Here is a 24609-nt window from a genome sequence, read left to right as displayed (position 1 = left end):
AGGAAGGTGGAGGACGGACCCGTGCACACTTGCGCTGATCTACATGCACCAGGGATTTCATCCTGATTTCATCATGACCGTCTAGTCAGAAGGAAGGGAGTGGCTCAGCAGAATTCATAATTGCTATCTCTCTCTCTCTCTCCTCTGTCTCACACACACAAAGAAGCCCCCCCCCACACACACACACACACACACACAGTGCAAAAACTTAATGCACTGGTTACATTTGCATGAAAAAAAATGCAATTATTTCTTTCAGCCAAACACGGAGGCTTTTTCAGCCAGCCGGTTCTCAGAGCCCGGCCGGGGCTGTTCACTGAACCTGTTTCAGTCGGAGCAGTGTTTTGATATGTGTTCAGCCAGATGGGCTCCAGGCTCCAGGAAGCTCAAGGACGGTGCAGGGAGGGATTCAGTCAGCTGCGTGGCCGAGCCAGCCAACGTACACACTTCGAAATTTGCCAGTAACGGGAAGAGTGGGGTCTGCTGGGAGCATTCAGTTGGGTTTTTCTTCAGAGAAAAAAAAACCAAACAAAAAGTGATGTGATTGTAACTGAGTACTGCTGCAAACTTTGTTGATCAAGCAGTTTAATCTTAAATAGAATCAGTAAAATAATAGTGATAAGTGTGAGTCCTGGTTGGAAAACTGCAATGTCTTTATTTCTGTAAATCTACTATGAAAATGTCAAATTGAACTTTCTGTTGGACTCCTGCCACTGAGTTGTATGGGGGAGGGTTGCAGAGGGGGGAGAGGGAGGATGGGGGGGGGGGGTGATACGGAGTGATGAGAGGTGATGGGGGACTTGGAGAACACAAGCTGCTGGTGCATGCTCGGCATTCCTCAGGTGTTGTCAGCATAGCTCGCGCCGTAATTACCCCTCTGTGAAAACAAGCACAAAGACCCACTTAACTAGCAAACTGAAGGGCAGCGGCTGATAAAAGCTGGTGGTGGTGGTGGTGTGTGTGTGTGTGTGTGTGGGGGGGGGGGGGGCTTCACCGACAGATGGGATATCCATCTTCACGCACGCACTGAAAAAGTGAAAAATGGCACATAGCACAGTGGCATATCGTGCATGTGGAGCAGCTACAGATGCAGAGGGGCTGTGTGAGATTCAGGAGCGTGATCTATGCCGCAGTCCATCTTCTCTCCAAATAACAACCCAGCAGCACTCGCTATGTGACTCCAGCCTCGCGAAGATGGCCAGCCATTTTTCTTTTTTTAAATCAGTTGTGCAAACAGAGAGTAAATTCTTGTGATCCTCCGTGCACATTTTTTTCATCTTTTTTTTTTTTTTTTTTTGGCAGATGTCATCACTTTCATCACTGACCCGACTGTCACTGAAGAAGCAGGTTCTTCCTGTCTGGGAAAGGCTCCCCCCCCCCCCTCCCTTTGCCGTGCTCCGTCTCCTTGCTAAAAGCTGAGGGATTGTGTGCAGATGTGCCTGGAGAGAGGCCAGCGCCTCTGCCCTGGGAGAACATGTGGTCTGGGAGTGTTTACGCTGGCAGTCTTTCAAGCTGTCTCCCACACAGCATGCTGGCGTCTGTCTCTCTAGATGACAAAGCTCAAGCCTCTTTTTCAAAGGGGGCAGGTTGAGGTGACACCAGCCATGGTGTTGATTCACTTTGTTGACACGCTGGAGAGACGAGAGTGTAAATAAAAGTAAATCAACTCATGAGCAACACAAAATGTCTTAACTTTAACATAAACAACATGTGTGGACACTCTGGGAACACAGAATCATTTGTTTCCCTACTTTTCATTGTGTTTACACACTGTTTGGATGCTCCGCGTGAAAATATGCTGGATTCAAGAGATATCCAGACACTTCATGCATGTTTTCGCAGATTCTTCACATTCTTGACATTCTCCCCTGTGACTCAGGCTGAGTAAACGTCTGTAAGCGGAAACCTCCCAAAAAGGCACGTTCATTCTTAACACCAGTTGCAGGGAGGTCACAGTCAGTCGGTGCAGCAGAAGATCCACACCTTTTGTTTCGGTACTCGTGATTAAGAGCCAGGATAGCAGGCGTACGCTGCAGAAACATCCACTATTTTAGCAGGTCTGTCTCAAAGGTCGACTCATGAGCTCATTTTAAACCAATAACCCTTTAATCAGTGCATTCTTGGAGGGTGTGCCATGTAAAATTGACCCAGGATTGCATCAAATTCTTGGATTCTTGGGCTGTTCGTGAGGTAAGAAGCTAGAGTGTCGCTCTGTAATCTGAGCGTTCAGCGCCCCCTGCAGGTTGAGGTTACTCATGAGACTTCCAGCTCACTTGTTCTAAACTAAACTTTTATTTTACCAGAATTAATTTGATCAGAGAGTTATATAACCTTAAACTGTTGCAGAGAAATGGTGAGGCAACTATCACCTTTTGTTCTGGTAATATCTGGATATTGCAGACAACAGCAATATTAAAAGACTGGGGATTATTTAGAGTGAATCTTTATCCAAAACTCTAATTGGAGATCCGGAACCTGTTTTTGTTCTTTTCAGTTCAAATGTAATCCCCATTATAAATAGCATTCTCCTCAAAATACAGTCTGATCAAGGTCATTACCCTCATTCATCTATTTTTTTTAATGTTTTCAGAAAACCATGAATGTGGTATGATACTACACTTTTACAGTAAATCCTCTTCCTTTATCATTTATAATATTCTGTCAACACGTGGTTTATATAGAGAGAAAATAGAAGGAAGCCCCCGTCAGTGTCGTCCAGCGCCTCTGAGTCTTTGACACCGTGAGTTTAGAAGTACAAGCACCACAACTTAAGTATTGAGGACTGGTACTTAAAAAGAGTCCTGGTCTTCAATATTAGAACCAAATAAAATAGAGTAGAACTGAAGTACTTTTTTTGATAAAGAAAAAAAATACTGGGACGTTTTTTCAGCGACGTCGTCCCAATGTTTGGAGGTTTTCGTCCCTCGATGACCTGCAGCCTCATGTTGACAGAATGATCGCAGGATAAATACTGCATTTACTGAGTGACTAATAAACGGGCAGCTCAGGGTACATTTCATCACGTCATGCCTGCTTTGCACCGCTAGGGGGCGTTATTTAGTGTCGAAAGCTGAGGAGCCCGAGAGCAGCTCCAGTTTTGGCTCCACAACTCCCAACATTTTGTGCCTCTGTCTTTGAATCTGCTGCCTGGTGGAGGTGAGCAGGTGAAAGAAACAAAATGCAGGAGAGGGAAAACTCCCACTGCAACGCCATTTAATATTAAAGGCAAAATTCTACGAACCTGAATTAATTTCCAAAGTGGCAAATGACGTGTAAATGGGATTCGCGGGGCTGAATTCTCCCAATAAACGACGCGTTTGACCAAGAAGCAGAACACGCGTGAGGCCACGGACAATGATAGGACGTGCTTGGTCACTCGTTTCTGTGGCGCTGATGAACAGGCTGAGATGAATCCCGGGTCTCAACTACGGGCTCCAACGTGCAGACAGGAACTTCGCTCCGTTCCACTTCTTTAATCCGCACTCACCACATTTCAACTCATCTTTCAATTTCGAAACAAACAAATGAAAGAAAATCCGGATTGTGTGCAGGCGTTGTGTGTGCAGGCGTTGAGCCAACATGGCTGATCCCGGATCAGCGCCGCCTCTCACTCCCACCTCCACGCTCGACGAAAAAGCGCATGAAATAGGAGAAAAGGAGGTGTGTTGGCGCATGCGCACGCGCTGTTTGCCGCTTAGATATTACATTTTTTGAGGAATCGGGCTGGTTACGTCACGGGCTCGTCCACAGTGCTGGAGCCTGAGATTCACCATCCACTCATGCAGCCGCGAGCGCAGGGGGACATCGGAGCTGCGAGGGAACAAACGCGCTTCATTTGTTCGTTTTTCTTTTTACTTTGACTCGGAATGAGGTGAGCGGAGCGGCTGCAGGACTCCTGGACGAGCGGACGGTTCCGGTGGCATGGTGAGGTGGTGAAGCAGCAGCAGCAGCAGCAGCAGCAGAGCCCAGAGACACAGAGGTTACACTGTGCATCATGTTTGAATGCCGATAATCAATTGGAAATATACATGAGTGAGCTGCTGCACCGCCTATAGCCTCGCCGGCTGTAGTAAGCCTCCTTTATCTGAAGAACCCGTCTGAATTCGCGGGACTGAGGGCGCACGGACGATCGCACCCGGACCATTGAAGGGGTTCGGATGAGGTGCTTGATCGGCTTGCTTGCTTTCAGAAAACCAGCCAACTTTTCCCGTATTCCCTTCCAACAGCGGTGCCATCGGGCAGTGCTCAGGAGATGGCGATGAGGTTGTTCTTCATGGGATTTATCCTCAGCCTGGAGATCTTGTCTCCTAACGGTGCCACCGTAGGTAAGACGCCTGTTGGCTCTCTAGCATACTCGAGGAAGCGTGAGCACCTCTCTCTCCCTCTCTCTCTCTCCCTCTCTCTCCGTTAAGCATCTGTGTGCTCAGGCCTGTGTTCGCCGGAGTTGGAGCCGCTAACTGCAACCCCCCCCTAACGCGTCCCAGCAGCCTCCCCTCGGGCAGTGATCGATGACTAGGATCGCCTTTAATCAGGGGAACACCGCACGAATAAACAGTGCGTTTCGGCCTAAATTCTGCGGTGCTCCTGTAGCCTGTGTGAGCAGACAGAACGGGCCTGGCTGCCTGCAAGGGTAGCACACAGTGAGGGTATTCAGTGGGGCTGCTCAGCAGGTAAAAGGCAAACGCAACGCTTTGCGTGAACCAACAAATTCACCCAGTTATTTCTGTCTGACTGCGACATTCGGCCACGTCCGTGCTCCGCGTCACCCAGGACCTCAGATGGTAGCTGCAGGTCAAAGCAGCTGGGATGTTCGAATTCACCGGACCAGCTCCAGACTCACTGGTCCCATCATGTCCGGCTACTGGCTGCTGGGTCTCTGGTGACAGCCAGCTGCTGCCTGCTGGAGACTGCTAGCCCTGATAGAACTGCACCATTTGCTCTTTTGCGAAGCCATCAGCGACCTGTTGAGCCACCAGCTGGCTCGTCCTCTCCCAGCTCTTGACATGGAGGCTGTTTTTGGTTGCATTAGCTCAGAATGGTTTCAAGGCCACAAGTTGTTGTTGTTGTTGTTGTTGTTGTTGTTCTGGAATCTTCTCCAAGTGATTTATGCCTTTGGTTTCTGGGTGCATCCACGTCTCCTCTCCAGTCAGTGCAGCCTCTGTTAATACCCTCATGTCCTTCAGTGTGTTGTTCGACATTACATAAGTTTGATAGTATACTGAGTGAAGCTGTTGAGCCACAGCTGAAGTTACAGAAGTCATCAAGCTCCTCCCACCTCCTCCATCAGTATGTAACATCTGGACACAGGGAGACCATTAATCCAACTGAGAGATGTGACTGCAGGGGTGGAGGGGGGAGGAGGAAGGGACCATGCAGCTGTGGGTGAGGGTGGATGAGGGCGGGTGAAGCCACATAAACCCTAGCAAGAATCCGTCTCCCTCTCTCTCCCCCTCTCTCTCTCTCTAAACCGGACACAGAAGTTACATCACAGGAGCGGCGGATGGAAATGATATGTACGTTATGTAATTGTTCAGTCGCCTTCCGCTGGTCAGATGAGGGTGCAAATCCCAAACTCGCCACTTTGACTGGATTTGTAAACACTGGTGCTACGGCGTGAATTTATGAATGAGGAGGATTAACGGCAGGAAGGTCAGGAAGTCGTAGCTGGCAGGCCAACGTTGGCCAGAACCCTTCAGTTGCTCTTGGTACTTGGTTCTGAGTGATTAGAACATCCAGACAGACTCAACCAGCAGCCGTTGTGCAGGAGCTGTGAAAATGGGTGAATCCACAATGAACGTGAGGGGAAACCAAGCAGAAAGCACACAATTTGAATCAAAAACTTTGAAACAAATTCAATCAGTGATTATTTCAGTCACAGATTAATCTGTTAGTCCGATAATTGCGTGATCTACGGAGGCTTAGAAAAGCAAAGAATCAGCCATCGCTTTTCCCTCAGAGTCACGAGATATTGGCCTCCCTGAGTCCAAACCCTAAGTACGCTACTATACAGTCAAATCTTGCATGTTGCTGGACTGTCTGGAGACTGCTAGCCTGCTAGCTGTACTAATGTAGCGGTTACATCCACTTTACCAATGATTATTTATCCTAAATCTCATGGTGTGAATGTTTTGTCATCTGCACATCAGCTCAATAATATCAGTGTTGAGGTGTTTGGTCCAAAAACATGGTGGCATTTGGTTTTGTCCACGTCATCCAGCCCCACTAACACAATGAACAGGTTTAAAGTCCAGGACCATGAAGTTGTTGCTTAAAAAAAAAAAAAGAAAGAGAAAAGGACACTTTCAAATAACTCAAGCAACAAAGTAAACATTTGTTAATTCATTTTCCATTGATTGACTGAATCGTCAACCAGCAGTCGTGGTTTTTGCAGTAACGGGTCTTTATTTCAGCTCCGTGTCATTTTAGTTTTCAAGTAATCACCAGTTCTCATGCAACACAATTGCAGCGTATTGTCTCGCTAATCGGACGTCTTAACTGCAACTGTTTGACCAGTGAACATCTCTCTTGCTTTTCGTGGCAGCAGAGTCTCGCTGGTGGAGATGTAAGCGTGGGTCAGAGGCTAAAGAGGTGGAATTCCTGAGGAGCCGGCGCTCTGTTTGCTTGACCCCTTTTAACGGGACTTCGGCCTCAGCTTTCCCTCTGATCTGACACCGGAGGCATCTGCTGGAAAAATTCATCGTCCTTCATACAAATTCAACAGATAATAGAACTTGGACTGCTCTCTTCAGGCCTTCCCAGTGCAGGTCGCTGGGGAGCGAAACTCTGCGCACCTCTGGCTCTCTGTTGATTGCGCTCTTATCAGGGACCACAGATAATCCTCCTAATGATTCAACGCCGTTCAGTCACCTCACAAAGAAACGCAGAATCCAACCGTATTGAAACGCGCAGTGAAATACAGCCCACGTGTGCTGTGGCCGTTCAGCCTCTGGCTTCTGAGTGACTTTTTTTTATGCAAAGCTTATATGCAGGTGTTTTACATTTTGCTCTCATCCTAGCGGACATATTTGTGAAATGATATAAGCAGACAGTGGGGATTCGTGACCGTGGCTGCTGAAACAACCTCCCTTTTATCCCTTTACTTCCTGCGCTGCATTGCAATCAGCTGCGACTTGAAGGTAAAAGCAGATTAACATAAACGTCCTCAGTGTTGTTTGCCACATATCGAGGGTGTGAGACCTCAGATGAAAGAGTGTTTGTTGATTGTGAATAGCAGGGGTAACTGTAATTGGTGTTTTCTGCTAGCTATATCACTGTTTACCCTGTTTAGCCCTAAGCTCTATAAAAGGAAGGGATTGGCTTCTGTGTGTGTGTGTGTGTGTGTGTGTTTGCAGCCCTGAGATTCCAGATAAAATCAGGCTCTCACTGCATCTCTGCTTCTTTTTTTTTTCTTCCTGCCATTAACACCAGTCTTTGAAATAATCTGCCACACATGAGAGTGGAGGCCTTTAATTTGTAATTAGGGACATTGCGAAGAGATCCAATTCTCCTCACGCTTGATAAGAAGAGCGTGCAGAGTTGTTCAAATGTGGCGGAGGGCTGCGATGTTTGCCTGGCACAGCTGCGAGAGCACCGGCTTCACCAGAGGGGGCCTCCTCCCCCGATGACCGGTTTCAGGTGCGGCGCTCACTCGGGTTCTCCTCAGGTTTTGGTCGCGTTGCTGGCTTCAAGGGTGACGGGGGAACAGAACCGATCGGAGGGAACCGCGATGCTTTTCACACCTGATCACAGATGTTCTGATACAGATAAGATTTCAATTTCACGGGCTGCTGCAAAGCGTCAAAGCTGTTTACTTTGATCACGGTCAGACGTAACGAGCATCTCCGCTGACTCAGGCTGTGTTATGATGTTTTCATGTTGGTTTGATGGCGTCTGCCAGGATTAATAGTGCACTTATACATGACACAACAATCAGGCTTGGCGGCGCCTGTTGAACATGAACGTGGTGCCTTCAAAATAAGCTCTGAGCTCCCACCGCCAAGAGCTTAAAGGGATAGCTCATCCAAAAATAAAAATTCAGTCGTTTTTTTCTCGCCGTTGCTTTTAAGTCCTGAAAAACGCTGCTGGAGTTCCAGGTGTTGCAGCAATCACCCAAACAACAAATGAATGGAAACCGACTTTTGAATGTACAAAAAACACAAAAGCCTCAGTACAAACGTGGCGTCGGTGATGTCATCATCTTGGATTATTTCAGAGGAGCAGCGTTGAGGCCTTTCAGGGTTTTATATTAAAGATTTCCTTTTACATTTGAAAATTGTTCTCCATTCACTTCCGTTGTTTGGGAGATTACTGCAACACTGCCTCAACTCCACCCGTATTCTGTTGGCGAACACTTCACCCGACCGTCCGTCAAAATGAGGGCAGGTTGATGATGGCGGATTTCTCTCTGTAGGGTGAACGGATGAACTCTCTCGTCAATGCATTTCCCCAAAAATATGTCCGGAGTAACTGGCTCTCTTTAAGGACCTGATTCGAACCTCCGCCAAGAAAATGCACAATGGGCAGCACATCCTAAACTGCTTAATGCTGCCCGGTTACAAAATGTACAAAATACAGTGTCATGTTAGGAAATGAATCGTTTCTAATATGAACTTTGTGGAACAAAACCGACCGTTTTTTACTCCCTTTAACTCCCTTTAACTCATAAATATATACAAACACAAAAAAACCTTTTGCGTTCACATTTAAATACATTTAAGAGAATTTCCTCCTTGAAAAGAATTTCAAAAGGCTGTAATATTTTATTTTTTATCTTCCTATTCAAAATAATCACTTTAAAAAAAACACAATAAGTCAATCAGGCAACAAGATTCTTCCTCAAGACTTTAGATAAATAACTTCTTGCACATCGATACGGTCGCTGACAAGATTGACATGACAGGTAAATGTAATGAGCGTTTGTTGGAGGCAAACCATGATATTTATACAGGAAAATCACGTACTTCTCAGTACTCTGACAACTATAATAAACATGAGGTTTATGTTCTCTTGTCTGGTTCTGTTATCACCTCAAGCCCAGCCACCAGTTGGAGGAGGTCCACGCTTCCCAGTAGCACCGTTAAGAGGGAGCGGTGTGTGTGTAGTCTTGCCAAGGTTCACGCTGGAGGGTAAAAGTGAAGTGACTGCAGGAAGCTGAGCTCCACTTCAGTTTTAATCTTTCATTAAATTATTGGTTCTTGTCGGTTTTTTAACGAGGATGTCGTCTGTCGAGACGTGAAGTGGATGACGCCTCGCTAGTTTGACTCGTTCCAACAAGTGTTCTGCTTACAGAACTGATGAATCTGGGTTGGCGTTCCCTCTACTGGGGGACGGCGCTCTCTGGGACCGTGTGGTTGCTACTCCAGCTCATGTAAATGTACTCTTATCAATTTATGAATCCCACTCCGCGGCCTGTGAGGTCAGGTTCCCTCAGAGGTCACAGCTTCACCTTATTGTCGTGACTCAAAAACAAGGCTTCAGTTGCAGGAGTACGTGTGTTCAACCTCTCTGTGGATGAGAGCTCGATGCATCTGTGGATGTTTATGCACACGTGAGCTGGTGGACGTGCAGCCTGCATCGAATTAAAGTGGTTGCTTCCACTTGATGGGCGCTGCGCAGTGTCAGCGTCACCTTTGAAGAAGTTGATACAGAGCTGCCACGACACCAGCGCCAAGACGGGGTCTTGCATGAGTGCTGGGACAGGTCTCACCAACCAGAAGGAGTAGCAGCGTCCTCCTGTGCTCATTCTCTTCCCAAGTGCTTGGAGTTTGTTTTAATTGTAACTGAAAAAGCACAGATCAGGTGCTAGCGTTGACATCCTAAACCGAGCCTAGAGAAATCACCTAGAACCTGAGATCAGGGGTTCTTTAAGGATGGATAGCTGTTTTCTACCAAGTTCCTCAGCGGAGAACAAGGATGGGAGGTGACTGGTGATGATTAACAGTCCTGGATGTTCCCGGCCAGACCCTCAGACCCCTCAGACCCCCTATTTGTTCATGTGTCCTCGTCATCGTCATCTCCTTTTTGCACTGGTTATCTTTTAACCACAGTTAATGGAACACATGCACTTCTGCTCCTCTGGAGATCCGGGAAGCAGGTTGGTTGAGTCCCGGGTTCTGCTCAGTGTTAGAGGCACGCTCGTTTGACCTCTGGTGTTTGAACTAAAACAAAGCAGTACATGCATAGCTGCTCGCTGCGCTCCCTTCCATACGGTGTCCATAAATCCTGCTTGGAGATTCTTCCACTGCCCAGGATGCATTCAGGGACTGAACTGTGTGCAGGTCTCCCGTGTTCTGGCTTCACTCTGAGCCTGACGGCCACTGTAGTTGAGTACATGAAGTGGATTAAGTCACATTGAGCCCAAAACTGTCACCCGGCCTGTGGGACAGCTGTTCAGAGTCAATTAAAAGCAGCAGCAGCAGCAGCCTGGTGCGTCTGCTGTGTAGACAATTCTTGGTTTGTGTGCTCAGTGCTAGTTGTGCTGAAACGAGCAACCAGTTTTTCTCTCTTGAACTCAAAAGTACTGCTGTTTGAGTTCTTTACAGTCTGGCTGCATGTCTGCAACAGATTGTCTTTTTGAGGCAAAGCTTTACAGATGATATCAATTAGAAGGTGCTGGAATGTGCTGTGTGGATCTGGAGTTGATTTGTCCAGCAGCGATGGCCATATTGAGGGAGACAGATTGGGGGAAAGTGGGTCAGTGTTGTGTCCCAGCTGGTGATGGTATCTGGAGGCCCCCATCACTTGGTTGCTGAATTGGTGCCACAAAACCATTTACTTAACATTCCAACTTCCTCTCAGCCTTCAAGGTTGTTTTGTCCTGTGTGTGGATTATATAAAAATAAAACACCCGCTTATATTCTCTCCTCAAACTGCCTCTTTTTTTATTGGACACTCAGGAGTGACATTCCTGTAAGACCCAGGCTTTCTATACATTTATGCATTTGCTCATTCGCTCGTGTTTAATGCTTTTTGCCATCAACAGTGCTCGGGGCAGGTCAGCGTGCTCTGTTTAGACAGCACGGAGCTCCAGTGGCCCCACAGAAGGAAGTACAGTATGCGCTCCATACAGTTGGCAGCACGCTCAGAATTGAAGTCAGCCAACTGGAGCCTGAACATCCACATATCAGGAAGTAACTCGGTGATTTATAACTCACCGTGTCGATCAGCTCTGGTTCTCTGACTCAGAAATACTTCATTGATCTCAGAGGAGAAACCGAATCCAGTTGCAGTCGCTCCCTCTCAAGAAGAGAACCCTGCCCAAGCTAGCAGACGTGTACGGGGAAGAAGTGACTTTTGGAAGGATTCAATCGTGTGTATCAGTTCAAAAAAACAAGAAGTTAGCTCTCATAATCAAAACACTCGTGGTGAAAACTTGATTTTCTTTCCTGTCCTTTTTTTATGGTTACTCCTCATGAAGTGTATTCCACTTAAATGAATTTTGATGTCATTTTGGTTGAATATCCGAGCAGCTGAAACGGGGCAGGTTAACACGCGCAGTCTTAACTTCTTTTGCTGTTTTTCTGTTTGCCATTTGATTAATTTAAGCTTTTTCTGCTTTATATTCTCTAACATTTTACATAGTGAGAAATAAATATTGATCGGTAAATCAAAAGCAGTACAGGCTAGTATTTTCTGGTGAGTAAAACAGCAATGAGGTCACCAGCTTTAACAGGTAATCACTGCGTTTGGCCACAAGCAGCTCAGTGTTGATTCCTTGTGTCAACTTTAACTGTTAAGCAACTGTTTAGCAACTTTGTAATCTGAGTGAGAGTAGAAGAGGGCCTCTCAGTCGCTGTCACCTCCAGGATTTCTTCACCGCTGACATGTAGTGCCTTTGAATAACTCTCAGATTTGAAATAAAGCCAACACATGTAGCTTTTTTTTTTTTTAATCTTTTCTTTTTTTTAAGTCAGGCTGATAAAGAAGTTCATGTCGCTTCCTGTGGAGCTGCCAAAGTCGGCGTTACTGAAATTCTAACCGTTTGAGGTTTTGTGTGAGTTGTTTTTAATTATTTCCTTCTCAGATTAGATGAAGTTCTGCTCTGCTGCTCCTCATAAGCGATAGAAAGAATCATTTTTCAATAAAAAATGTGATCATCCCTCTGATTTGTGGCGTGAGAACTTGAACCTTGTGGTATTGCTGTTGGTCGCAGCAGTGTGATCAGGTTGCCCTTCAGCTGCAACAGGAAATACTTATCATGGGTTGGCATTATCGGGGGGGGGGGGGGGGGGTGTTGGAGACAGACACACTGGGCTCCTGGGGTTCCCATGTCCCTTGATTCCATGGGATTGGCTTTTGCCGTCAATTTAATCACCAGAGAATAAATAGAGGCCTTCTTCATTCCCCTTTGTTGGTAAAACTCAAATGGTTTGAAATCTCAGCCTGATTTGGACCTTCCAAAATTGTCAGCGTTTTGGCAGCTACGTGGGGATAAAGGGACTTGCAGGGTGAATTAACAATTAGCATCTCTGTTTGAGATATTTCAGTGGGCTTTGAAAGGGGGCTGCTGAGGGGGGAAGGCTGCCAGTCTTTCCCCTGGTCTCTAACCCTTCCCCAGCCACAACCTCCAATTAAGCTCCGAGGTTCTCCCCTCATGCTGGTGTGTAAAGAGACGATAAAATTAGAACCCACAATGTTTTATTTACAGTTTTATGCCCACTCATTGGAAGCGACCGACTCAGCCCAGATGCTTCACACAGGGGACCAGGAAGTCTGGGCCTTCACATAGCAGCCTGTCACAGTTTTCGGTGCTATTGCTCATTTCAGCCGAAGGCCCAGTCAGCTGGCCTTGGGCCGCGGCTCGGCTCCCTCTCGTTCCCCGGTGGAATGGTCAGGTGTGCGTGTCGCGTTAACTGATTCAGGCGTCGCTCTCTCGACACCCTTTCGCAGCTTTCTTTACGCTAAACTGCACGTCCTGTCAGTGCCTTATAATGCCTTCATACGGACAGTGTTTTAGCTTCTTTCTTGCATCCCGTTTGCTGTGTATGGCCAGGTTTCCCCCTGCCGCTATCTGAAGATGAGCAGAACCTTGGATGTGAAGATGTTCTCAGTATAGTGGGAGTGTCGTCCCTGACGCGCGCGTGCAGCTCACAGTCACGAGGAAGCATCTGCAACCCCGAAGTCTGACAGTGAAGAAGAAACATGATTGCGGTGATACACTAGTCTTATGCCTTCTTGTGATTTCAGTCACATCTCAGCCCCCTTGTGGTGCACCCCCTCCCCCCCAACCCTTCTCTGCCAGCCAGCTACGTAGGGAGGCAAGTCATCCAGGGTGAGAGAGGGCTGATAGTCCCTGCAGAGAATGACAATGAGACCTTCGGTGCTGTCCTTCTCAGAGACTTGCTGCAGTACAGTTGCACAGACAACCTGCTGCCCAACATGGCCGTTGTGTTCTGTCCTAATAAGTGTAACATTTGCGACCACTGGCGGTGACCTTGTGTGAGCGTGGCAGGATTTTCACAGTCACCTAGAGGTTGTCCAGCTAGTTTTCCTCGAAGCGTTTCAGTGTCACTGACAATCGTCTGAGGACTCCCGTGACTCGTGGAAGGAGGATAAATCTCCTCATTTACCAGGGAGAACACATCTCGGTATGAAGGCCGCGGTTCGCCAGACAGCCGCTGAGTGTTAGCCTGACCGGTGCAGAGCCACCGAGGCCCTCATCTGCACTCTGGCCAGATCAGTGCAAGTTGTGGGAAGATGCACAGCAACTCTTAAAGGAAACTGCTGTTTTTGGTCACACTGCCACAGTATTTGCGGGTCCTGGTTCCTCAGGGAAAAGAGGCCGTTGAAAATTCACTTTGGATGCGTACAGATCTGTGAAGGGCTGTCTCAAAGTGATGCTTCACCCAGAAATGATCATTTCTTCATCCTTTTCTCGCTGTTAGATGTCTTGAATTCATGATGATTTTTTTTCCTCCATTGCTTGACTTCTTGGTGAATTGAGAATCTAGATTATACCAGCCAGAGAGTTGTGTTGTTAACTTTCTGTCTGCACCAGCTTCCAGCATTTTCTGAATTCTTGATTCACCAAGAATTAGGGCAGGGGGGGGAGATTTCACAAATTCAAAACATCCAAGTATTTGACATCTTAAGCCTTCCCACTGCTCCCACAGCCTCCACTGTGTGCACTGCCCTGGAAAGTCAGTCTGCACGCCACTCCCAAGAAACGCTGCTCTGTTGATATACGCTGCCTCAGTCGTGTTGTCAGATCGACCAAAGACATGGTGGCTGAGTTGAGGAGAACGTGTTTGAAGGCTGGAAATACTGCCACCGTCAACAAACTGTTGGTGTAAGTAGAGGCTGCGTTAAAGCCTATTAGCAGTGTCCGACTGCTGATGGGTCATGAGCGCTGCTGTGGCGCTGCTAGCTTGTGGTACACCTCAACAATCTCGTCCTGCCCAGAACTACCACGCCGTGCAGTTTCCCATGGGTCATACGGTGATTGAATCCCCAGTTATGTCTGTGCCGTGACATATGAAAGGGCCTCTGTGGTAAAAGTTGAAAAACGCCTAAGAGTAATAAAAAAAAAAAAAAAAAAAAAAGCAGAAAGAAATGCGATGTCCATAAGAAGAGAGGAAACAACAAACAAACCCAGAGCTAAAAGGCGCCACTGTGGGTTGTACACTTGTAGAGGAGTTTTCCTGAATAGTGTGGGCCTGTGGGTCTTTTGATACAAAAACATCGTTGTAAACTTGGATTGACCCTTGAATGTTACTTTGCCTGGCTGAGTTGAGATCTGCTGCTTGAAGCTGGAAATTTCCTATGTAGATATGAAAGAGGAGAGAATAGTTGTTGAAAAGAACTTAAAACACGCACGCTTTGTTGTATGATGCATGAAAAACACCCACGTTCATGCTGGCTTTTTTCTCCCTGACAATTCTTGTATATGGCTGTAATTCGAAGGCATTTCCAGCCTCAGTTGTTTTCTTGATGACACAACAACTTTACCCACTTTTCTTTTCTTTTTTAGCTCCCAAAGCCGACGACCAGCCCAAGACCTGCAGTTCTAAGCAGTTTGTGTGCAAGGACCAGGTGACCTGTATCTCCAAAGGCTGGCGCTGTGACGGGGAGAAGGACTGTCCAGATGGCTCCGACGAATCGCCAGATATCTGTAAGAGTGCGAGCACAGTGACAACTAAAACTGCCTCTCAGCAGGCTCGTGTCCTCATGTTGTCTTTGTCCTTCAGGATGATTAACTCTGCTTTTACTCAGCTTTATTTATTTGAGAAGCTGGTGTTGCTTATCAGCCCTTTTAAGCATTTCATTTGTTACACCTCGTGTCATCACATTGTTACTGCACATGATGTTTAAGGACTCCTACCTTTCCGCTCTCTCTAGATCGCTTTGAAGAAACAAGCGCGCAATGTTCAGACAGTTTAATTTGGGCCTGAAAACGAGTCTAGGTTATGCCCTTTCTCCAGAGGACACTGGCTCACAGTGTGCGCTCTGGCTGCTCTACTGAATTATAGCTCCAATTATGTGGCCATGTTTAGTCTGAATGTTCAGGGATGTGTCTGCTCTTGTCTGGACTGAATCAGAGCAGCCCCTGTAGAAGGCCCATCCATCCTATCCAACCGTCGCATCCATGAACTCTCCCAGCTCTGTTTGTATGCAGGCACTAATGGTGATTTTACTGTTAGCATGTGCCACACCTTACATCTGTCATGCTACAAGCATTCTCACAATAGTCTGGCAAGCACAGACAGGCAGCTGACACCCAGCACCAAAGGTCCCACGACTGGAAAAGGCCTCAAGTTGGTGGCAATCGTCCAACTGTTAGATTTCTGTTTTTCCTGACCTTGATACTCACTTTGCCTGTTTGTGTGGTATTTTGTGCACAGGTGGGAGGTTCAAATGAAGCAGTACCAATCAAGATGTTGGTGTTTTTCTTAGAAAAACAGTCCCAGACTTGGCTGAGAACAGATGAGATTGAGGCGCTGGTTGTTTCTGCAGGGACATCAGTGCTCTGATGGTTTGGTGACAGAAATGATAGATTAAAGCTCGAATGAATTAAGCTACTTGTATCAAACACTCTTTCGCCAGCGCATTTGTAGAAAGTGGCATCAAAAACGCTTAATTTGATGAAAGCTGGATGAACTTTATGAGCAGTTTGTCCTTCAGTTGGTTTAATGCCTGCACCACCTGAAGGCAGCATGGCTGATTCCTTGATACATCTGCAGCCTCTGATTTAGGAAGTGTTGTGTAAGAGCCCACAGACATTACGCACATCGACTGTGTTCAGCTTTGTTAAATCAGGTGTAAATTACACCACCAGGCAACAACAAGTTTACCACACACACCTGTACACACATCAGACTGGTATTTTTATTGCTATTGTGCTTGTTTATGAGGAATATATCACGTGACCCGAGCTCATCAAACCCTTGCCAGCTTTCTCTTTCCCAGAAGTGGTGTTTTCTGTTTACTTCTTCGCTCCAATGTGAATGTTGTCAAGTTGAGACGCAGCATCACTTTGGTGCAGTCAAATACCTTTTCTATGCATCGCCATCATCCAAACCAAGATTACATCTGCCTTGCCTGCAGACCTGTGGTGCTGCGTGTTTGTGCTGGGCTCCTCCAGACAACGGCGTTGTCACCTGAAGGAGAAGAATCTGAGTATGTTAATGAACCACCACAGCAACATCCCGCTTTTGCTCTTTGGGCTGCAGCTCCCAAACTTTGTCTTGGTGTTCACTAATGGCTGGTACTTAAGAACCATTTCAACTCGTCACCCTTAAAGCAGTTCTCCCAGGCCTCTCTCCATTTTTTGCTGGCTGCAGATGAGGATGGCTCTTCTTCCTCTACTGTTTGGGGCTGTCATGTGTTGCCTGTGCTGCCATCTCAGGACAAAAACGTGCATTGTGAAGCTCAGATTAAACGCTCCAGACTAGTTGATGGAAACTGTCTTAAATTGAATTTGCTCATTTGCGACGCCAATAAAGTTTGTTTTAGATTTGCTCAACAATTAAAGGTGCCTGCTAACTGCTTGAAACTTTATCTATGAAGTGCAGAGCCTATACAACACACAGAATTTTTTTTGAAAGGAAGGAAAGAATCTCAAAAATTACAGCAGTATTAATTTAGATTGCTGTGACCCTCATCATTTTCTCAAGCAAACTATGGTCATTCGATTCCTCTTTCCTACTAAGCAAATGAACTGAGTGAATTTTCCATGGCACTTATGTAATTTGGCACCATAGACAATGATGTGATTCATCCTCTGCGTGGACAAACAGGGAACAGTGTTTCACCAGAACATCTAGATATGTTCTGCTCAATTACCCACTTCCCCTGGGCTCCATTTCTGCCTGAGCTCCAGTGAAGGTGCTGCTCTGTTCATGTGAGTCTCTGAAGCAGTTATAATAAATATCTGTTACTGCCGTGAACGCGCTCCTCCCTCCCAACAACAGTCTTAACAAGCCCAGTCAAAGGTGAGGTGCCTTTGGAGTATCACAATGACAGGCAGCCAGACTCCGATCTTATCCACAGTGTTTTAGTGGATCCGTCCATTAAATGTGAGTAGTGTTTGGAAAGGAGGGCACCAGATCAAGCTGCAGATTGAATGAGCCCGAGCCAGAGTAGACGGAGGAGACTGTAGATGAGTAAATCTTTGAAGGTTATTTAAACTCCTGCTGTGACTCATAGAAATGGAAAAGTCTTTTTGTCCTGTTTTTTTCCCATTTAAAGGGTGAAACCATTTGCAGGTCATTAGACTGGTTTCTCTCCCACTGAAAGCGCCGCTAGAGAGAATCTGAACAACGTGCCGGACCTGATAGGAAGGCGGGTCAAACACGGAGGCTTGATTCTTGCTCTGCTGAGATATTATTGGCAATGAAGCTGTTTTATTTTGAAAGCTGACATTTACCTTTCAGCAGCAGCAAACTTCTGAAAGTCTGAGAATTGAAAGAAGATTCCCTGTTCACTTGAATGTGTTTGTAACAAGGTCCCTGACCTCCGTCTAGGTGTGTGTTACTGTTAGTGGGCATTAGTGTGGTGCGTCCTACTATAATTACCACGTTATCTCCAGTTCAAGTTAATTACTAACTACAGGCATAGTTTACCAAGACGACTCAGAGGTTTCACAAGATGGTTCCTGCATCCCGTCCTATGTGGTCTCTTTCTCTCTTTCTCACTTTCTGTTTCTTCTCTCTCACTGTCTTTCTTTCTATGTCCCTTCCCTACCCCTCTCTCCCTCTCCCCCCCCCCTCTCTCTCCCTCTATCTTTTTCTCTCTGTGTTTCTGGCAGCTCTTCTATCTGGGTGCGGGATCGTCTCACAATCTGGTCGTCCTGTAACTCAGAGACACTGACGGAGCGCGCAGCCAGCAGGAGCTTTGTTATTTCTTAGATAGATTTGTGTATCGTTTGAAAAGAGCTCTTGTGAAATGAGAACGTGTCTGTAATACATCTCTCCTCCTCAAGCCCCAGCCATCATAGATGGTAAATACAGACGGATGACACACTCCACGTCCGTCCCGCGCTGGTGACGTTTGGGCAGCGGTGATAAGGTGTCTGACTCGGTCTTTGGGGGGAAAATAAGTGTGACACAGATTTTTTTTTTTTTTTTTTTGTGGTTTGGCTCAGGTTCCTTCATTTACTATGAAGGTGCGGAACTCCTGCGACCAATCACTAGGTTCTGGTTGAGCTTTGTTCTCTTGAGTGAGCTTCTACTGCGTCCATCCCTCGGTACGTTTACATGATTTTGGAAAAAGTCAAATTAATTTCTTGCAAATGTGCGCTTTTGTCTGGTGAGGATCTTTGATCTACACCTCGTCTACACACGCTGGAAGAAAGTACTCGTCAGTATCTCTCTGTGTGGAGGTCTAATTGCCTGCCATTTCCAAACCCTTCATCTGAGCTGTAATTATGTTGAGGAACAAAAGCCAGACTTCTGTCACAGTGGAGGGGTTTGAACGTTGCATCTCACCAGTCATTAACATGCTTCTTTTTGTAGGAGGGGCCCATGTTGCGGGGTCACCTGTTTATTAGCAGGTATAGATGGATCTCCACGAGTGGGTAAGGGGCTGACCTGGTTCCAGCTGCAGGACCGTCACAGCCCTCAGGCCTCGCTCTCATAGCACCTCCTTCAGGTTCAGGCCCCGGTCTACAGGTGGGACCCTGCCAACCTCTCCCAGGGTCTGCAGCGGACCCCCTTCACTGTGGGCTTCAATTGGTTTCAGACCATCCGTTTCACCTCAATTACGGTACATGCAGGTTTAGGGCTCAGGAAGTGGTTAACAGGTGGCCCAGGGCAGGAATTCATGCTCCCTGCCTCTCTGACATTGTTCCATACTGGAGACGTAAATGCAGGTGGTTGTCAAAGTCTATCTGGAGGGGATGAAGGAGTGAGGACAACGGCATTGCTCGGGTCATCCATGCAGGCTTGCCCCCCCCCCAGTCTAAGAAGAGACCAATGATGTCTGTGGTTAGTAACCATCATGTGGACTGCTTGTGCACCTTCTAACCTTCTTAACCAGAAAGGGTTTGGCAGGTCAACTCTCAGGTGCTCATCCAACTGGTGACTACCTTGACATCAGTACAACCAGTCCTTTAAAAATAACAAAAATTCCTGGCACTTTTTTTTTTTTTTTTCATGATGCTGTTGTTAAAATTGCAAATGCTGTGTCAGAAGATTGATTCACTTTCTCAGCCCTGTTGGAACAGTGTTTCTGTACAAAACACTGGCTCCCTGTCAGCATCCCAAGTCTGTGTGCAATTATGATTCTTGCGTGAACCACATTCATTGTGGTTGAGCCAGGGACTGGGAACAGATGTTTGAATAAGCCCAAGCATGTAAGCACTTTCTCCATCACGAGAAGCGCTTGCCATGAAGGAATCCCTTTCAACATCAAAAACCTTATGCAACAATTGTCTGCCCCCAGTTCTCTGTTAGACTTTTTAGCTCCTGATTTAGCATAAAAAAGCAGGAGGACTCGCAGTCGGGGGGTGAACGGCGTCTCAATCATGCAAATAAACCGCCTTTCTCCTCCAGCGCTGTTAATCACTTTCATTCAGGGGAGGAAACAAAATTGATGAAGTTGCTAACACTTGCAAATAACAAGCCACTCCCTTTATTTGCTCTATGACTAAGTCGAAGTTAATGTTGTCAGCTTTGGCTCATAGTCATGGCACACACTTAAACGCACATAAATTAATATGTTCACTAATTTGTTTTTTGTGTTGTGGCTAGAAAGTAGGACAGCGCAATTACCCAAAGATGTGACAATACTCAGGGTTTAGTGTTCGAACATCAGATTTAAAAGAGTTGGTGGATTGAAAAGTCAACATTTAGAATCTTGCTCATGTTAATTTATCACTTTTCACATGGAATTGTTTTTTTTTTTTCATAAATAAAACTTGCCTTTTACTTCACAAGACACTGAATTGAAATGGGTGTTTTGAGTTTGTTTGTTCAAAATATTCGATAAACAGCCGGAAACAGTTTGGATGTGTGTGAACAGCACAAGTGCAGGACATGTGACTGACAGTCCTTCATTGATATCAAGGCAAACGTTAAAGACGGTGGTGATGTTGTTAAAGACGAACGCTCCCCGTCTTTAACCTTCCTGTAAATCGGAGTCAAGTTGGAAGATTTCACTGTTGTGGTTTTTACCACTCGACTGCTTCAAAGAAATTGTTTGCTGCAACAGTAACGATACTGTGGTGAGAGCACATCCCAACACACAAGTGAGCCATGTCCCTGGGCCCTCACACTCACACACACACACACACGCACACACACTTGTGATGTCAGTTGGTGCCGTGGCCCGGGGCCAAGCTGGTAGGGAGGTCTGATGGGAAGATTGAGTTATCATCTCAGTGCAGCTGCCTGAGGCGGCCGTGGGCCACACAACAAGGTTATCTAGCCATCTCTTGCCCTTGAGCCCCCGCTGAATGCTGGCCAGCCCAGCCCTTTGTCCAGCCCATCTGACTGTCATGCCCCAGCGGCCTCTCCAGGACAACCAGGAAGAGATGGCAGCAGAGGTGGAGAGACGCCATAGAAAGAGAGGATGATCCTACAGAGAAGAGCGAATGTGCAGATTTAGGCTGGGGAGGAAGATGGAAATGGTTGTGAAAGAGTTTCTATAAATTTGGGAGGGGGCTCCCTTCACAGGCTCTAATCAGAGTCATGTAACTGGACTCACAGGGGGCTCCAGGCAGGGGCAAGAGGGTCTGCAGTGGCAATGGTTGAAACACTGCTTCCACAGAGGAAGGAGCAAAGCCCTGTAAATCCCTCCGGTCTGCGGCCCTGAGCCCTCCTCAGCCTCACCGGCCTATCAACAGACAGAGAACACAGGACTTTCTCACGCCACACAGGCACCACTTCCTTTCTCTGCTGTCTCCTCCACACCCTGTCTCCTTCTCTCCTCTTTTCTTCCCTACGTATGTCCCTCCGTCTTCTTCTCTGTCTGTCAAAACAGACTCAGATGCTAGAATCCAGGCATCTCTGCTCCCTGTTCCTCATATCTCATCTCCAGTCTTTCCTCTTGTGTAATCGCCTCCCCATGGTTCCAGATGGAGACTCTGGTTTGTTTTTGCTAACTCTCTCTTTGTGTGTTACTTTGGGGAAATGTTCTGCTGTGCCTTTTACACAAAGACAGTTTGATTGTATGTTAGACTAAAGAATGTAGGCCATCGCACCGTGGCAAACGGACTGAAACGGTTGAACAGGAAGGACACAAAATCCAGATCTGAGTGTGACTGACAGGAGACAGTTCACCTCTCTGAGCTCAGGACCAGTTTCAGTAGAGACTTCTGAGTTTCAGGTTTGAACAGCCTGTGACTCCGAGGCAATGAAAGTATTCTTATGTGGCCGAAGGATTTCACATCAGATACACTGGTGGATTGTGCTGCAGGTGCTTTACATTCGATGGCCACTAGGATACGGGGAAACCTGCTTCAGCCTGCAGGAGTTTGTTCATTTCATTGAACGATGGATTTTGGGTGGAGCATCAAATTATCCCTGCCATGATCTCCATGCTCCTTCCGTTCAGTCACATATCAGAACATTACGGTAAAATGATGTAAACCACATTATTCGTGCGTAATGCATTTTTCATTTGTGAGGTTATGTCCTTTCAGTGCTGGGATGGTGATTACTGTGAGAGTATCTGCTGCTGGTCCTGCTCTCCTTCTCTTTTCTACATGTTTGGAAGATGCTTCATTTTAATGGTTAATGTTTTCAAGGTGAGGAACAAATTCCCCAAAAGAGCTTCATTCTCTGTATCAGCCAGGGTTTTATTGTAGGGCTGTGAAATATATCTTATTACTACATGAGATGAGATGAGATACCACCAACAAGATTTGGTTATCATGTTGTGTTGCATCTTCCTGGTGTTAAATGCTGCAGATCAGGAACAGTACATCTCGTCAGAAAAACTCTTTTAATGTCTTACATATTTTTAATGTTTGTTGTCCCTTGGCATTTAAAATGGCGTGAAATGATCACGTAATAGAAACGACGTATATGAACTTGAAGTGTCAATGTAAATGTGACGATAAAGACTTGGAGAGGCTGGACGTGTTTAATTGGCTTGAAAAGTTCTTGGGTTGTGCTGTGAGACGTCTGTATGAAGCCTGGCGTGTCATGCATGCTGCTGTAAAGAGTGTGAGTGAGTTTGTGTGTGTGTATATGTGTGTGTGTGTGTGGGGGGGGGGGGCTCGGTAGGCTGACCCGCCTGTCACCCACCCTAACATATTCATTGGAGCTGACAGCAGACTTTATGGGAGTCAGTCAGGGGCTGCCATGGAACCCGGAGAGCAGGAAGAAAAGCTGGCTTTTATGCTTAGAACAAAAGACCTACAGGGGAACCAAATTTAAGGTCATTGCATAACTACGGCGGCAGGGGTGGGGGGATGGTGTGGTCCGGAGGTTGAGGTGGTGGAGGGAGGGAAGTGTGTGGTGACAGAGACCCTCCACCACGTGACTAATGATATGCAAAGTGAGATCAAACAAGCTAAGTGGAACTCAGCCAAATGAAAAGACGCTGTATTTGGGGAAGTATTTGAAGGTGACGCAGGTAGTGATGCATTGCCTATCTTCACCGCTCACAGGGGAAATTGTGACATATTGTCTAGTTTGGACCAAAGTCTTATTGAAAGGAAAGACTGCTGTAATTTTCCAGTTTCAGTAAAGTGGATCATAAGTTTTGGATTATGACTCATAGTTTTAATCATGATGAATCCAAGAAGTAATTTCTTTAAAATGTGATTTATGTAAGATCAGAGAATAGAAGGGAGAAAGGCCGAATCCCCGAGGACACAGTGAGGATATGCTATGCTATTAGCTCATCACATGCTTTAGCACGATAATGTAATTATCCTCAATCTGCCCTCTAATTGGTGTGAGGGGTGTAATTTTCCCTCGTTTTCTTTGTCTGTTATCAAGTGCGCTTCCAAGCATCCTGCATTGTTCTCCCTTGCAGAGGCTGTTGAACTCACCTGCGTGTGTGTTTCCCCGAGTGAAGTCCCGCTCTAATCCATCCCCTCAACCCTGTAGCCAAGATAATATCACCTGCTTGGGATAATTTAGGGCGAACTACACCCCTCTTCATTGCCAGGGTCCCAAATTGTGTTATCCTGATATGTGAAATACCAAACGTATAAATGCATTTACTTCACGTTGCTTCAGCTCCCATTGTGGGACCAAATATGCGGATTAAGATTGGAAATGATTAAATATACCGACGAAAAGCAAAGGTGGTTTCACATTTCTTAGAGATGGAAATACTTAACATGTCCTGTTCTTATTTAAGTTTTATTGAACTTTTTCAAGCAGAGTTAAAAGCATTTCACAAAGTGTAAAAAAAAGAACAGCGACAGTAACACGAGCACGGCAGGATGTGTGAGCCGTGGGTGGGGTGGGGGTTTGTACGGTAGATCGAATCTAATCTTCTGGTTTCATTCTTAATCCTGCAGGTGCAATTTCTTTTTCTTTCTTTTTTTTCCCCGCAAGTTTAGTGCAAAGAGGCACTTTAGACTGGAGGCGAGAGGAATCGCTCAGCATTTGCAGAGCTGCATAAATGTGATGAGAAAAGCATGTCTGACTTTGTCCACGCGGCTAAACGATGACGCTCCCGTTTCCATAACAATCAGAGAAATCTTAAAGCCTAAGCACGTAGAAACAGCAGCTCCAGATCACCTGAACGAGGGCTGAACTTATCACGTCGGAATTGTGATATGAAATATTTCATCTCTCTGGGGCAGATTGACGCGTAGTCACACTTTAATCGTAGAAAGACGAGAATTATTATCGTGTTGGCAGAAATGATGCATGAGGCAATAAACCCCTGGAATTGATGCTGGTTGAGCTTTTAGATAAAGTTGTTTTTGTTCGTTATAAACACTTTGAGGGCTGAATTCCTAGTCTAGATATAAATAAAACCAGAATCTAGAATAGTTTATGATGTTGTTGTTTGAAAGTGGCTTTTGTGAGTCATTGTGCGTTTGGATCAGTTATATTCTGACTAAGAGTCGCAGCTTTATGGTGCTCTGGACTGGACCAGAGGAAGCTCACACTGTCCCCTCAAAGTACATGATACTGTGTATTTGATAGAAGAAGATGATGCACATCACATTCATGACACAGGAACACTGCATGGCGTCTGGTAATC

The 24609-nt window shown here is 46.2% G+C and overlaps 1 protein-coding gene across 2 annotated transcripts in view; it reads left to right on the top strand.

The window, feature by feature from the left end:
• Positions 1-3733: 3733 nt before the first annotated feature.
• The window catches only part of LOC147256632 (low-density lipoprotein receptor-related protein 1-like), an 83833-nt gene continuing 62957 nt past the window's right edge, over positions 3734-24609 (top strand). For both annotated transcript variants that reach the window (XM_086214806.1, XM_086214805.1), the window contains exons 1-2: positions 3734-4325; positions 14969-15109. In XM_086214806.1, the coding sequence (XP_086070932.1) occupies positions 4253-4325; positions 14969-15109 (214 nt within the window). In that variant the 5' untranslated portion in view covers positions 3734-4252. The remainder of the gene's footprint in view (positions 4326-14968; positions 15110-24609) is intronic.

The sequence above is a fragment of the Aulostomus chinensis genome, chromosome 9, assembly GCF_037954235.1.
Source record: "Aulostomus chinensis isolate RoL2024-O1b breed Wild chromosome 9, RoL_Achi_v1.0, whole genome shotgun sequence".
NCBI lineage: Eukaryota > Metazoa > Chordata > Actinopteri > Syngnathiformes > Aulostomidae > Aulostomus > Aulostomus chinensis.
Note: the sequence above shows the minus strand (reverse complement) of the source record. Positions and strands in the feature narration are given on the sequence as shown.